Source organism: Pleurodeles waltl, chromosome 11, assembly GCF_031143425.1.
Source record: "Pleurodeles waltl isolate 20211129_DDA chromosome 11, aPleWal1.hap1.20221129, whole genome shotgun sequence".
NCBI classification, from domain to species: domain Eukaryota; kingdom Metazoa; phylum Chordata; class Amphibia; order Caudata; family Salamandridae; genus Pleurodeles; species Pleurodeles waltl.
Window position 1 is genome coordinate 317572990 of NC_090450.1, and position 15859 is coordinate 317588848.

Genomic DNA, 15859 nt, shown 5'->3' on the forward strand with positions numbered 1-15859 from the left:
CATTTATTTGAGCTCAACATGTTGAAACTTAACATATGGGACACAGTTATGTCTATGTGTGGATATATACACATTACATTACAATTCCTATAATTTGTATATGTGTAAGGGTTTCAGTGTGCATTGTAGGCGGTCTGGGGATAGGTGCATTACAGAGAACATGGATTGACCTTCTGAATTAGTTTTTAGCAAAACAGACAGTACCTCATGGTAGAAAGAAGCCATAAAAGGACTATGTTCCATGTTTGTAAAAAAAAAAGGAAGCTTACATCTGCAGGGTTTTATTGAGTGCAGTCACTTGTCCCTTCTTTTTAATGTATGTGCCTAAATACCTTTTTTCTTTAGTCAGAAATGTATTGCTCTGTAGCCATACGCATTAGGCAGGGACGAACTGTAATGACCTCCTGTGCACAAACAGCGAAAACAGAAGTGGGACATCACCTCTAGAATGGTACATTCTGGAAAATTGTCTACAAGCAGGAAGCACTTAATCTGGCTCTTGATGTCACTGATGAAAAAAACACTAATTAAATAGAAACAAAATAAAAGCAATAATAAACAAAATGTCGTAGATGTGGCCATACATTAAGGGGAAGGGGCTATGCAAACAGAAAAGAATGGTAAAACAAAGGACCTCATTTAACAGACTATCAATTTGAAGTCATGATACCAACTTCACACACAAAGCCAAGATGAAGGTGAAGCTTCAACAACAGAAAGGATGAACACCATGGTTATCTCACAAACTACAGGGAAAGTAAAGACCATATTTAGAGTCAAATTGAGAACATTCAAAATGTATTCATGGACTAGGTTGATCAAATGTACACAGAAGGTCTGTAAAAAGATTTTCCTAGTAGAGCTGTACAGCAATGCATCCCCTGGATGAGATGTATCCCTGTGCCTAGTCATGATGCGGAAGTGGTAGTAGCTGCTTCACAGAGTTCCTCAGGCATTCCATCAGTTGTACCCCTGCGTCCCCAGACTGCACCATCCAAGAGGACAACCCAACTTCCTGATGTGCCCAAGACGTTCTCCTCCTGGGTGTCGAGCCGTGTCTTACCTGTGGTGGTCTGCATCTGCATGGCAGTCCTTTCCCCATCACAGCTTGTGAGGTGTTGGCTGTGAGGATGGCACACCTGAACTGGGTAAGTAGCAGGCTGAAGGGAAGATGGAGCCATCAACTCCTCTTACTACCAAGGCATACAACCCATGCTCAGGCTTTCAGCAGATTTTGCGGTGATACCACACTGTTGTGGAGCACAGACCATAGGGACTCTCATGAATGGACCTGCTGACATAGAACTATGCTTGGGGCAACTAGTCTTTCGCCCATGGATGGAGGAGTGATAATGAAGAATGGGGTTGTGGTACACCTGGCAGTGCACCACATGCCCATTCTCCCTACATACCAGAAGTGGCTGTCGTGTTGGTACGCAAAAATTCTCAGCTGAGCCTAAAGGTAGCTACTATATTGCTTCCTGCATCCTCTCCGATCTTCTGAAAGCTCACAATGTCGTGGTTTAGGTAACTCACAGAAATATGCTGCAACCTCACTGTTTAATGCCACACAATGCATCTCAACCACAGCGATGGTGGCCATGTTGAGAGTAATTATGGTCACCCATTTTCTCACCTACAATAACAACCTTCCAACAACAGTACAAGAAATAAAAATCAAATAAACAGAAAGATTTATAGTTAAGACTAACCTTGAAACTACAAAGATGTGAGCTGTGACTCTGCTGGACCCGTGCCTATATGACGTCCTACAGTTTTTGGACTGCACTATTTGTTCCACCCACCCCAGACTTTGTGATCTTTTTTCCATGGTCCGACATACTGAGGAAACAGAAGAGATAGCATGGAAACTGCAAGCAAACTAACTGGAATATGCCGCTGTTCCTTGATAGTAGCCCGACATCTGACACCTGCTGTCAGCATTCCGCTGCGTAACTAAACTAAAATGTATGTGTATTGTTAAGTGTTCTGACACCCACTGTGTCATTTTTTCCTACATGAAACTCAAAAGTAAATGGATAAATGAAGCAATTGGACTACACTTTGCATTAACATGCAACGTAGTGATCCATTTTTGCCAGTGTGATCACCAGAAAACTGCTACAGGTACGGGAACCAAAGAGCTATACGCATGGGAGCAGTTTAAGGATTATTTTTTGCATGAGTTGGCACCTATTAGGCGAAATGTCTACTATCCAATAACCCTACAGAAAACGCCTTCTGAATGAAGGAAGGCAGAACATCAAATAACATGTAAAATGTTTTCCTGTATTTGTAGTATGTGAACCTAGAGGTATGCCTCTCACTGCATCAGGAAGAATTATGGCTACTGATAAAACATTATCTAAAAGGCAGTGGCTGAGCATTTTGTGTTTTGTTTTGTAGTCAAGAGGTCTCCTTGCAGAAAACCCCAGTCCTGAAAAACATTTTGCAAGTTGTTGTTGTCAGGCTCCATAGATAGATATGAAAATTCTGAATACCTGGGAGATGAGCTACCTTCATGGATACATTTCTCGTAAGGAGAAAGTGCCAAACTGCTTGTGCTTCTGGGCCTAAAACCCTGGATCTGGTCCTACCTTTGTTTAAATAATACAATGTGGTCATGTTGTCTGTTTGAAACAGCAACCTATCTGAGGTAATGGATGAAAAGCTGTCAATTCTAGATGCAGCGCCTTCAGCTAGTAAGACCTTTAGATAATAAAGTTAATGTTTTTCTGATCACAACCCTTGACCAGGTTCCTTAGATGTGCTCCCCAGCCAATTAGGGATGCATCTGTCTCCATGGGCTGAGACGGCCGGTTCTGATGAAAAGGAATTCCTTTCAGGATGTTCTTTTTTGGACCTCCATTTGAAAAAATCTTTTGTTTGCGCTGTGTGTGTTAGATCGTACTGCTAACTGTTTTTGTATTGAACCCACTGATATACTGTTGGAGGGGTCTCGTGAAGAAATGTGCATTAGATAATAGGTAAATACATGAGGATGCCACTTCCAGCATGAATTAAATTTGGCAAGCTTTGGTAGAAGAAATCTGAAGAAGCTTAAGGCGCCTTTTCAACATGGTAGATATTCTGAACTCTGATGGAAGCACTTGTCCCATCACAGTCAAAGTTTCTCCCAAATAGTCTAGAGTGCACAAAGGCATTGATGTTAATTTTTCAAAGCTTATATGACGACCGAGATGATGCAACAATGGGATTGTGGTGTGAAAATCCGACAACTTGTTCCGATAAATGTGCTTTTATTAACCAGTTGTTGAGGTACAGAAAGATGCAAAAGTTTTATCTGCCAAGGCAGACTGCAACATCAGCAATGAATAAGGCATATGTCCTTGATGCAGACTTTAGGATGAAGGGGAGGACTTTGCACTGATAGTGGTATTTTCTCATTATGAATCTCAGGAACTTCTTTTGTTTTTTCATCACTGGGATGTGAAAACAGGCGTCTTACAAATTCACTGACAGCATCCAATCTCTCTACATATGCTGTGTGTAATTTTGATGCAGAGTCAACATTCTGAATGTGTGTCTTTTTTATGTAGATGTTGCAGATACTGAACTGGATTATATCATTTCCTGGTGCATTTCCTTGGGGACTAAAAATATATTCGGTAGATACTTTTCCCTAGTTATACTGGAGGAACGGACGCTATATGCTTGTTTTTATAGGAGAGATGTAACCTCCTTTCTTGATGCATGAAATTGATGTTTCGGAGCACACGGTGAAACCGTGGAAGAGCATGATTTGAAACGAAGGGCATATCCGTCCCTAACAATCTGCAACACCCACTTGTCTGTAGTTACTAGATTCTATCTTGAAACACTCCCTTCCATCGAAGTGGAAAACACAGGAGAAGTGGATGCCTCATTGTTTGGAATGGGTCCTGGATTTTTCTCAGGAAGAACACAGAGGTCTCTTTTGTCCTCTTTAGCTGGGCATCACTGGTATGAGGCTTGCTGGTATTGTTGCTCGTGTGAACTCTGCAGACAGTATTAATTGGGGTGTCAAACCAGCGGTCTGTTTTAACATTAGTAATCTTGGCGCCTATATTGAGTTTTATAGGCTTTCTACCTTGTGTGTCTTCCTTCATCATACACCATCCATGTGGTAGGCAAACAGAACTCCATGCGTCCAGTTTAAAGGATGTTTATCTCAATCAGGACATAAACAACAACATGGCAGCACTAGGTGGAAGCCACATTTGCAGAATCAATTGACGTACTGATTGCCTAGTTTGAAACCAGCTACCCTTCCTTAACGGGCTCTAGGAAGTCCTGTTGGCAGTCCCGTGGTAAACCGTTGGCAATAGTAGATAGTGTTTCTCACAGTGATCAGTGGTGCCTTCCTGAAGCAGCAGGCAGAACCACTGGCTATTTTGTGGGTAACCAAGTAGAGCCGTTCATTTTGTGTCCTACAGCATCATCCTTTTGCTAGCTCTGCTTGGAGGTGCAAAGTTTTCTCTGGTGGATGCATGCTTGTTTCGAACAACTGACATAATAATTGAATCAGGTTTTTGTTCCTGGAAGAAATGGGGAGGATCTTGTTCTGAGGTCTTGCATGTTTTGAGTAGCCATCTTAATGGTTGCTGGAGAGACATTTTTCTCTTTTAATAGCTAAGAAACACCTGGAGCCATATGCAATGTTGGTCTTGGAGTTGCCCTCAGCCAAACAGTCTCCATAAAAACAAAGTCTGTTGTTTTACGAATCTCTCACTGATGGCCTCATTATGAGTTTGGCGGTCACTAGATCGTAACGCAAGCGGTGGCGGTCGCACTGCCGCCAGTGCAGACTGCCATATTACGACCACAGCGGTAATCCAACTGCAACACAGCCAAGACACCGCCAGTGTGGTTGGACCGCCGCCAAAGGCGGTAGCCATCTCCAGGCCGTCGGACACCAATTCACTGCCCACCATTTTACGAAATGCCTGGCTGAAACCACAAGTATAAAAGGAAACTCTCACCTCCAGGTACAAAGACGCAGCCGCCATGGAAAATGAACTGCAAGTCTCCCCAGCTTTGTACCTCGTCATACACCTTCTGGACCAGCGACGACGACGACGATAACAACCGTAAGTACCCCGCCTGGCACACACTAGAGGGAAAGGCAGCATTACACACCCAAATACAACACACTCACCCAGCATGGACATCGAAGGCCACACACACACACTCACACACGCAGACAAACGTACCGTACCAGCACACACATCTACACATACACACACACACACACAACACAAACACACACCACGCCAAACAGACATGTGTCATACACACAGCAAAACGCACACCACCAAGACAGTTATGCACATCTATACACAACACCCCACAATCACACAACAACATCACAAACACACAAATGCAGTCATATACAGGCATGTTGAGAAACACCACACAAACAAAAAGCTGTACAGGAATTCACAGATGCAGCGCCATACACTGACTCACACACCACTACTAATACAATGCCATAAGCTAGCATACAGACACATCACAACATGGCACAAGTAATCTACCCAGTGTATGCAACAACACAGACACAACCCATAAATCATAGCACACAGATATCACACCAACATGTAGAAGGAAACCAGGACAAGTACTTCACCTTGACAACCACATTTCTGTACGAAGATGTATTAAACTTAAAAATAAATATTGACAAAATGGGCCCACTGGCCAGTCTACTGTCCAAATGTGCCCAAGGAAACATAGGGTACATTCCATAGGCCCAACTTGACTCCTGACTGCAAATAGGCTTCCATGTGAAAGGGGCATCAATGGGCAGGCAGGCACCTCAGGGGTGGGGTGGCGGGATGGTGGGGGTGGGGGGAGGCTTGGGTTTGGAAGGAGGGTCCTTGGGTTTGGGAGGGGGTGGGGCTTTAGGCCTCGGTCTGGATGGTGGGGGGGGTGTTTGGTGTAGGAGTAGAGAACTTAGATTCGGGTGGGTGTGGGTGTTTTGTAGGGGGAGGGGCATGGGTGATCTTGGAGGTGGAAGGGCTGGGTAGGAGTAGGATAACATGGCGTTTAGGGACAACACGGGGTGGGACAGGAGCAGGGAACAGGTCAAGGGAGGCAAGAAAGACTTTCTAAGGGACACACGGGTAGTCATATGAAAAAGGTTTAGGAGTGGAGGTAGAGGAAGCGGTTGCATGATGTGTTGGTGTGCTGGACGTGGATGCAGGTGTGTGCAATGTGTGCTTGTGGGTGTATGTTGGGTGGGTGAGTGAGGGCGTTTGTGTTTCTGTGGAGAAGGGGGGAAGAGATGCAGGGCGAGGGAATGGAATATGTGTGAGTGTATGTTGGGGTGGTGGCTGCAGGTGAGGTGGATGTACTGCATGTGGTAGTGAAGGTGGTCGTGGTGAGTGCGGATGTGGTGTGTAGGGTGGGTGTCTGCTCTTGTGGTGTCTGAGGGTATGACAGGACTGTTGGCAGGATCAGGGTGTGATGGTGGCAGTGAGTGGTGATGTGACTAAGGGAGGAGGTGGTGGGCGAGACAGTGTAGGAACTGTCTGTTGTGATTCCTGATGTGTGTTGTGTGTGCATGCTTGTGGTGTCGCTTGTGGTGCCTGTGTCTGTCTTTGTGCAACTTGTCTATTGTAGTGGGTGAATGCTGGTCTATAGGTGTGCTCTTGATGGGTGAAGGGAGAGATGTCTTGGATTGGGAACAGGCAGCTGGAGGGGGTGGAAGATGAAGGTATACTGGCTGAAGTCAAAGAGGAGACCGAAGCCAGAAACGATCTCTGTAGGCCAGCCAAGTTACTGTGAATGCCTTTCAGGTACGCATTGCTCTGCTGCATCTGGGATGCCAGTCCCTGGATGGCATTCATGATGGTTGACTGCCCCACAGAGATGGACCTCAGGAGGTCATAAGCCTTCTCCTTGAGGGCAGCAGAGCTGACTGGGGCAGGGGCAAAGGTGCTTGAGGCAAAGGAGACGTCCACTCTCCTGGGTGAGTGGGCACAGGCAACTGGGTGGGGAGTTACAGGGAGGACGGTGCTGGTAAGGGGGTGGTGGACAAGGATGATGCTGGGCTGGTCCCAGATGGGTCCGCCACCGCTAGGGAGCCGCCATTGGAGGAGGAATCAGAAGATGATGTTGTAGTTGTTCCAGCCTTCCCTGTGGTGCTCCCCTCGCTCTCCATCCCACTGGTCCCCTTGGAATCAGTGGAATCTGCCTCCTGGATACTGTGGGATGCAGCTTCCCGACTGTTCGGTGCCCCTTCTCCTTCGCCAGATGATGCTAGTGCACACATAGGCAGAGATGGAAAGAGGAGGAGGTTAGGAAAGAAAGAAAGGAAGGAAAGGTTCAATACCTACCCATTTTGTACACATACCGACAAGATATCTACTCACCCTCGCTGTGCCAAATAGTGGCTATAATACAAATGCTATAAACATAGTTCAGGCAGCCATAACCAACAAAATAACCTATGACCTCACCTCTTCACCCAAGAGACAATATTGAACATCCTACATGCCTGTCATCTGTCGTACTCACATGTCTTTTCAATTACTCCATGAACATACTCACCTACATGTCAATCATAACACGATGAAACAAAAATAAACCTCAGAGGTACTGTATACACAGACAATATGACAGGTATGTGTGGAATACATTTTGTACATATGTCCTTTTGTATTGCAATGAATCCTCTTTCAATATACAGTACACACACTTGTCATAACCCAAATACAGAGCTATCAAGATTACTTTGGCTGAGTTAAGTAGAATCAGGGATAGAGAATGAAGGTTGTAGAATGCCTCAACATTGAAGTTTGTCTTAATTGCAGCTGACAGTTTGGTCCAGCACCACCACATCAATGCTTGCATGGCTTTACAAAGCTAACACCCATCACTGCAACACAATTGGAATGACAACCATGACTGAATACTCCTTTAATTCCATTAGACCTTGTCAATACATGTCAAGTAAGGGTCACAGTAGAAAACCATACAAATGTCACCTAACAGTCTGCACTTACCCCCTTGAGGCTGCTGTGCTGCCCTCAAGCGCCCATCTAACTTGGGGTAGGCCACCGCCAGTATGCGAGCCATTAGGGGGTTCAGCGCCTGACGGGCACCCCTTCCTTGTTGGGGGGCCGTCCCCAGCTGGTCATCTGTGGTCTTCCGGACCCGGCGTCTCAGGTCCTCTAACCGCTTCCTGCAGTAGGTGCTCCGCCGGCTATGGACCTCCAGGGTCCGCACTTGTTTGGCAATGACTCTTCATAACCCTTTCTTATGATGGACGCTGACCTGCATGGGAGACATAGAATAAAGGAGAACATCATGTAGATGATACAATACATTATCAGTATTTTCCAACATACGGCATACACAGCACATGCACATATCCAGTACAATGTACACACATGCATGATTAGCATGCTATTCCACCTTTCAGACATCCCATTTCAATGTGCACACACTTTCGCCATTAAACACCACCCGATATGTAAATAACAAACGTTGTACTGACCTGTTTATCTGGAGCCCCATACAACTGTCCATACAGGGGTAGGACCCCTTCCACCAGTTTTTCCAGTTTGTCTGGAGTGAAGGCTGGGGCCCTATACCCTGCAGTACGTGCCATTGTGGCCCCCAGATACAGAACACAGCAGCTCACGCAGTGGAGGTCCTGCTTGCTCGAGTGTCAGGAGTCAAGTGAGCTGGGCTATACAAAATGGCGGTCATGGCTGCCGCGGTCATGATGGTGACTGTCGGCAGTGATCATCATTGGCCTCAATTTCCCATAGACAACAATGTTAACCAATAAGGAGTTGCACAGCGCTTCCGACTGCCTTCTGCCATGACGACTCCTGCAGGCGGAATGAGGTCACTTACATCTGTGCCCTGCATGCAGGACAGGCTGCTGCCATTTTACATATTTAAATGAATTTTATGTGATCCAACTGATTCATTACTTGAATATTTGCACAATATTCTAAATGAAAGGTGTCAACTCATTGACACTCACATATGAAATGGGTGTCAGCTGGCAATGCTTCGGGTGTATGTTTACATCCATGTATGAACATTCCGTACTATGCAACATATAAGAAGCTATTGTTTGTTCATTACTTCATTTCCTCTACAAGTCCCACTGTCACAAGTATGGCAATATGAAGTACTGCCATCACGTCTGTGTAGAAATGGCATGTGGATAAATGTTTCCATCTGCAACATGCCTGACAACTTACCGGAACAATCCTTTCTGATTGTCCTATGATATTTATCGGTCACAACACTGTAAGAAATGTACAGAATATTGTTTGCCCCCCTGCCTAGATACTGCCAAATCGGAGTAATGAGGAATGCACGAGTTTACCGGTCCCTAGTAGACCTGGAAACCATACAAGGGAGGCACATTACGATGAGCTATCAACTGAACTGTCTGACCAACAGGGAACTAGTTGCCCAGTTGCAGCCAGACCTCTTGCCAGCCTTAAGGAATCCCCATGCCATTCCTCGAACAGTACAGGTGTTGTCTGTCCTGCATTTTGTGGCAAGTGGCTTGTTTCAGGTGATGTGGGACTGACTGCAGGCATGTCACAGCCGATGTTCAGTATAGTATTACAGAATGTGCTGGATGCCCTACTAAAGCATATGGACAGGTAACTAAGGTTCCCACAACGTCCAGAACTGAACACTGTTAAGTCTGCTTTTTACAACATTGCTCAGGTGCCACATATAATAGGGGCCATTGATGGTACTCACATTGCCCTGGTACCTCAGAGGGCCAATGAACAGGTGTACAGAAACCATAAGAGTACATATTTGATTAGTGTTCAAATGGTGTGTCTTGCAGACCAGTATATGTCACATGTGACTGCGAAATTCCCTGTTTCGGGACATGATTCCTACGTCCTGAGAAACAGCAGTGTCCCTGCACTGATGTTACATCTATAGTGAGAAAGGGTCTGGCTCATTGGTAAGTGTACTGCTGTCCATATCAGCCGTCTGCACTACCTCTCTACATAGTCATGCCTAACACAGTTCCTTAATGTACTGTTCCCATGTCTACACAGGTGACTCCGGATACCCCAACCTGCCTTGGCTCCTGACTCCAGTTAGATATCCAACTACAGATGGGGAGGACAGGTACCATTAGGCACACGGCCGAACGAGGCATCTGACAGAGAGGACTTTCGGCCTATTGAAAGCAAGATTTCATTGGCTTCATGTGTCCGGTGGTGCCCTACAGTACTGACCAGGGAAAGTCAGCAAGATCATTGTTGCATGCTCCGTGGCCTTCATGAGGCACATCCTATTGTTGGAGGAGGGGGACCTTGATGCAGGAGCTGTAGATGAGGGGAACTGTAAATGCAATGCTGCCATTTATATGAAGTGCTGGGTTCCTCGCTGCAGGGGTGCTAGTTGCCTGTAGTCCTCTTGCTGGGCCTCCATTCCAGTAGCTGGGGCAGATGTTGAGGGCACAGGTGTTGTAAAACTACTGGATGGGGCCTGCTGTTGGGTGAAGGACGCAAGCTGGATTCTTACGAGTTCAGTGAGCACCCCCTACAATGGAGACCATGGTGGCACTGTGTGCCTGCCACTGCTGCATGGCCTCCTGATGGTATTCTCCCTGCAGCCCCTGGTTCTCCTGCAAGGTAGTGAGTATCTGGCCCATCGTGTCCTGGGTTTGCTGGTAGGCTCCCAGGACTCTGGAGATGACCTCCTGGCCATTCATGTCATGTTGCTGCCTCATCCCTTAGCCCACAGTTGCCCTCCCACTGACCCTTTGCCCCTGTGCCCCTGGCACAGTCTGCCCCCTCCCACTGATACCAGGACCTTCATTGTCTTGGGTTTTGGGTGTCGACTCTGGTCCCTTTACTATGGGGCCCACTGACGAATGATCCGTCCTTGAGACACAGGTTTGGAAAGGTGGACTCAGCTGTGGTGTCGGTGCCACAAGGGAGGGGGATTCAGTTGTGGGCAGGGTGAGGCTGGTGGTGATGGACTGACCAGTCTTGCCTGATGGGCCAGGTAAGCCATCCCTTTCCAGTCATCCAGGGTATCCTTCCTCTATTGGACCTACTTCCCGGAGCGGGCTTTCAGTCTCTGGCATCCTCTGCTGTGTGGCAGTACTAGCGATACCTGTGGAGTGAGAGGAAGTATGTTACATGATGGTATAGTAGTTGTGCAGGAGTACATAGTGCCGGTGTAGTGTTGTTGATTTACCAGGGTCCAGTCCTCCTGGTATTCCCGTCTTGCCCTCTGGGTGTAGGGTGGCAAAGACCTTCTCCTCCCATGATGTGAACTGTAGGGGAGGAGGTGGAGACCCACCACCTTTCTTCATTATGGCAATTTGGTGTCTCAATGCCATGGACGTGCCTTCCCGTGTATGTCGTTCCACCTCTTCCTGATGTTGTCCCTTATGCGTGTCCATGGATGGTTTCCCACTATGTTCACCCTTTCGATGATCCTCTGCCATATGTCAGTTTTCTGGGCTATGGATATCTGCTGGACCTGTGCTCCACATAGTTGTGGCTCCACTCTGATGATTTAATCGACCATGACCCTCAACTCCTCACCTGTGAAACGTGGGTGTTTTTGTGGTGCCATGGTGGTTGTGTTGTGGGTGGTGGGGTGTGTAATGTGCAGGGATGCTGGGTGTGCTGTTTGTTGGTGTGATGTTGAGTGCTAGGGCATGCATGTTTTTTGTGGTGTTTGTGTGCAGTGCTGATGAGCGTGTTGTGTTGCTGATGCCTCAAAAACATGTAAAAATCGACCGAAACTGTTCAAGGATCGAGTTAGCATGAGCCTGAAAAAAAGGACTGAAAGTGTGGGGCAAAGTGCCAGTACAGCACTTGGTGGGTGATAGAAGCTGCCGGCTGACTGAAGAAGCAGTGCATGGATAAGTAGAGACCTGCCATGCTTGGTATGAACATTACAGGCCGCAGATACCAGCGGTGGTGCTCTCCAGCTAACAATACTGCCTGGCTCTTTAGAAAACAGATGGCAAGAAAGTGCAAGCGGAACTACAATCATTGAAAAGGTGTGCTTTTACAATCATCTAGGATTTGCAAAAGTTTGACCATCTAAATGAATCACAAGAACAAGTTGGTTGGCTGAATATTGCAGCTCGAGTTTTGGGGGCTCACAATGAACACTTTTTGTGGTGTTATTTCTTTTAATAGGGCTAATTTGGGACAACTTACCAGACCTTTACATTCTAACATGGTTCATATGGACATAAGGCTCATCTCTGAATGCAGGCGACCTGACCACAGGCATACCAACCAAAGTTCACATTTTCTAAAAATTTTCTCAAACCTAGACTAGGTCTCTCAATCTCAGAGTCACCCTCACAATCTCAATATGAAACAGTCTCAGTTAAACTCAAAGGAAAGTTGCTGAGGCAATATCTCAGGTATGGAAATTGCCTACTATATCTGGCGTAGCATGGAGGTACCACATTCGTAAGCAAAGATTAAAAGCTTACTTTTGACTTTAAGCTGCTCAGTGTTTTGTTGGCAACTGGGCCGATGACACTTTATTGTCAGATTATAGCAGGTTAGGTTAGTGACAATGTTATCTATTAATATTTATTATTAGTTTTTCTTGTCTTAAGTACTGTATTTACATTTTGAAATGATGCACATTGAAGCTATTCTCTGCCATTATTTGTGATTTATAAAAAGCATAATGAATGAAACATTTCATATAACAGACATCTCTGTTCCCCCATCAGTGTGAAACATGAACAGCGACGTATGCATGGTCTCATTGCAGGATCTCTTCTGTTCTTCTGATTCCCATTCATGCAGTGTTAGAAATGGGGGTCTCTAGATACACCCTTGTCCAAGTAGGGACCACAGTTCTAGTCAGGGTAAGTCACAACACAACCCAAATTATCCTGTGCTCACCCTCGAGTAGCTTGACACAGAGCATGCAGGCTTAACTTGGAAGGCAATGTGTAAAGTATTTGTGCAATAATGCATACAGTAACACAGTGAAAACACCACAAAAATACACCACACAGATTTAGAAAAATAGATAATATTCATCTGAATAAAATAAGGTTGAAATAATGAAAATCCAATGAAGATCCAGTCTGTCAAGACGTTATGTGTCGACTTCACAGTGTCGTAATGAATGCGTGATGTCAGCCGTGTAGCGGCAACGTCGGACTTGTGTTGCAGGCCGCAGTCACTGCACGCAGCGATGTCCATGGAGCTGGAGCAGACTGCGATGTCGGTGCTGACATCGCTTATGTCATTCCGGTGTCGCTGAAGTCGGAAAACTAACTAAAAGCCAGTAGATGAAGTCTTTGCTGTCCCTGAGACTTCAGAACAGACGGCTAGCTCAATCCAAGCCCTTGGGGAGCAATTTTGGGGAAGGCTAGGGCCTTACAGCAAAGTCAGAGGCCAGCAGGGCAACAAGCAGTGCAGCAGTACTTCTTAGCAAGGGAGTCCAGATGAGTCATTGGGGCAGCCAGGCAGTTCCTCTGACAGACTGCAGGTGTAGATCCAGAACTGTCTAATTTGGTGGGGTCAGAAACCCGGTTTATATACTCAAAAATGCCTTTGAAGTCGGGGAAACTTCAAAGAGTGGTTTTGAAGTGCACAAGTTCTCCTTTCAGCCCCGTCCTGTCTCCCAGGATCCCTCTGGGGGGGTTATCAGTCCTTTGTGTGAGGGTAGGCCACTGGCCTTTGAAATATAAGAGAGAGCCCCTCCACCCTTCCTGCGCAGGGAGACGAGGGGCAGATGAATGCAGTTGAATGTATGTGTGCAGATGAATGCAGATGGAACTGAGTGTCCTGTATTTATGGCTGACTGGGTGGAATGTGCAAGGGGAGATGTCAACCAGCAGAGACCAGACATGGATTGGAGACACACTGTAAGGCACAGATGGCAGTAAGCAAAGGGAAATGCCTACCTTCTAAAAGTGGCATTTCTAAAACAGTAATATTAAATCCAACTTAACCAATAAGCAGGATTTTCTATTAACATTCTAGCAATACTAAACATGACAGGGCTACTGCTTCCAGATCAGAATCTGCCACGTAAAAGTTTATGAGGGTAGTTCTGATGCTATTCTATGAGAGAAGCAGGCCTCACAGTAGTGGAAAATGAATTTATGAGTTTTTCACTACCAGGGTTACGTAAAACACGTAAGTACATGTCCTGCCTTTTGCCTGCATAGCACCCTACCCTATTGGTTACCTAAGGCCTAACTCAGAGGTAGAAAAAGGGGAGTTTAAGTCTTGGCAAGTAGTTTTAAATGCCAAGTCAAAGAGGCAGTGAAACCGCAAACACAGGCCTAGCAATGGCAGGTTTGAGACATGGTTAAGGGACTACTTATGTGGGTGGCACAATCAGTGCTTCAGGCCCACTAGTACTAGTTAATTTGCAGTCCTTGGGCACATGTAGCGCACTTCACTGGGGACTTACAGGTAAATTAAATATGCCAATTGGGTAGGAACCAATGTTATCATATGTAGGGAAGAGAGCACATGCCCTTTAGCATTGGTCAGCAGTGGTAAAGTGTGCAGAGTCCTCAAATAAGCAAATACATGGTCAGAAAAATGGAGGGAGGCAGACAAAATGTTAGGGGATGACCACCCTAAGGTTATTAGGTGTAACTTGCTCCATAACATGTGGCATACTCCATTACAAACTTATATAGCATTACTGTAATAGTGAAGAATGTAACAGAGTATGACTATGCATAAAATAGTTACCTGCCGTCCAATCGGGTCACCTCTGCACGCAGGGTCTGCTCTGTCCTGCGGCTTAGCTCTAGCTGAGAGACAACTTTCTCAAGCTCTGCATGACCATCAGACATACTGTTTGAGATATGATTCTCCCGCAAACATTCTTCCAGTGACCTGTGGTGGAGGCAATATGGTGTCAGTCACATGAAAAGGACAAGACAGCTTGAAAGAGCAATTCATCTATGACATGGCACTTAAACCAGTAGAAATTCATAATACAAAGGTAGAGATGCACTTCATTTGATCAGTAAGTCACAAGAACATCTAGGTAATATTTTTATCTATAATAATAATACTTTTAAGAAAAAGTGGACCGGGTCCAAAGGAAAGCTATCCAAAGTGCAACTGCTCAAGCATATACATTGTCACAACAGTAAGATGTACATAAATGACAGACTTGTGTTGTGTGGTACAGAGATGTTCAAAGTGAAAAGGATGAGTGAAATTTGTATTGAGAAGTACCACCATTAAAAAGCTGGTTTAATGTCAGAGTGATAATTGTGATTGGTAGAAGGCAGCTTACAGAAAGGGAATTTGCAACAGATATTGGTATCAGATGTCAGGTACAGTGGGAGACGTCTCCAGAGTGCACTAATGAGATAAACATTTTTAAGGCGAGTTTTCATGCGGTTACTTCTAGACAGTGAATGAGGGTTAGAGATTATTATATCCTTTGCTTTCCATATGCAATATGAGCTGTTTGGTGAGGAATCAATGTAAAGATACTAATCTCTTATGTTAGGTACATCACTGGATACTAGACTACTGTTGAATACTGTCAGCTGTAGAAAAAGGTATATTATTACATTCTTACCTTGTATCATTAAAAATAATTAATTTCTTTACTGACGCACAACTCTGAAGCTAGGTATCTCACTGATTGTAGAGAATATAGTCAGAATCTGTAAGGCTGCATAATTCACAGTATGTGGAGCTCATATGTTCTGACTGCGGAGGGGACAGATATGGGGTAATATGTGCTGGGCTCCAGGTAAAGTTCTGAGTTTGCACTTTGAAAATCAGGCACGCCTAGACAGCTCGGCACTGTGCACTTTGAAGATTACGCCTGCTCTCCCTTTTATGGGCTATGCTTGATGTCTTTCAAACCACCATGA

General features: G+C 45.5%; 1 protein-coding gene across 4 annotated transcripts in view; it reads right to left on the reverse strand.

Moving 5' to 3' along the window:
- The window catches only part of CEP63 (centrosomal protein 63), a 379989-nt gene that overhangs the window by 153386 nt on the left and 210744 nt on the right, over positions 1-15859 (reverse strand). For all 4 annotated transcript variants that reach the window (XM_069213574.1, XM_069213577.1, XM_069213576.1 and 1 more), the window contains one exon: positions 14712-14858. In XM_069213574.1, the coding sequence (XP_069069675.1) occupies positions 14712-14858 (147 nt within the window). The remainder of the gene's footprint in view (positions 1-14711; positions 14859-15859) is intronic.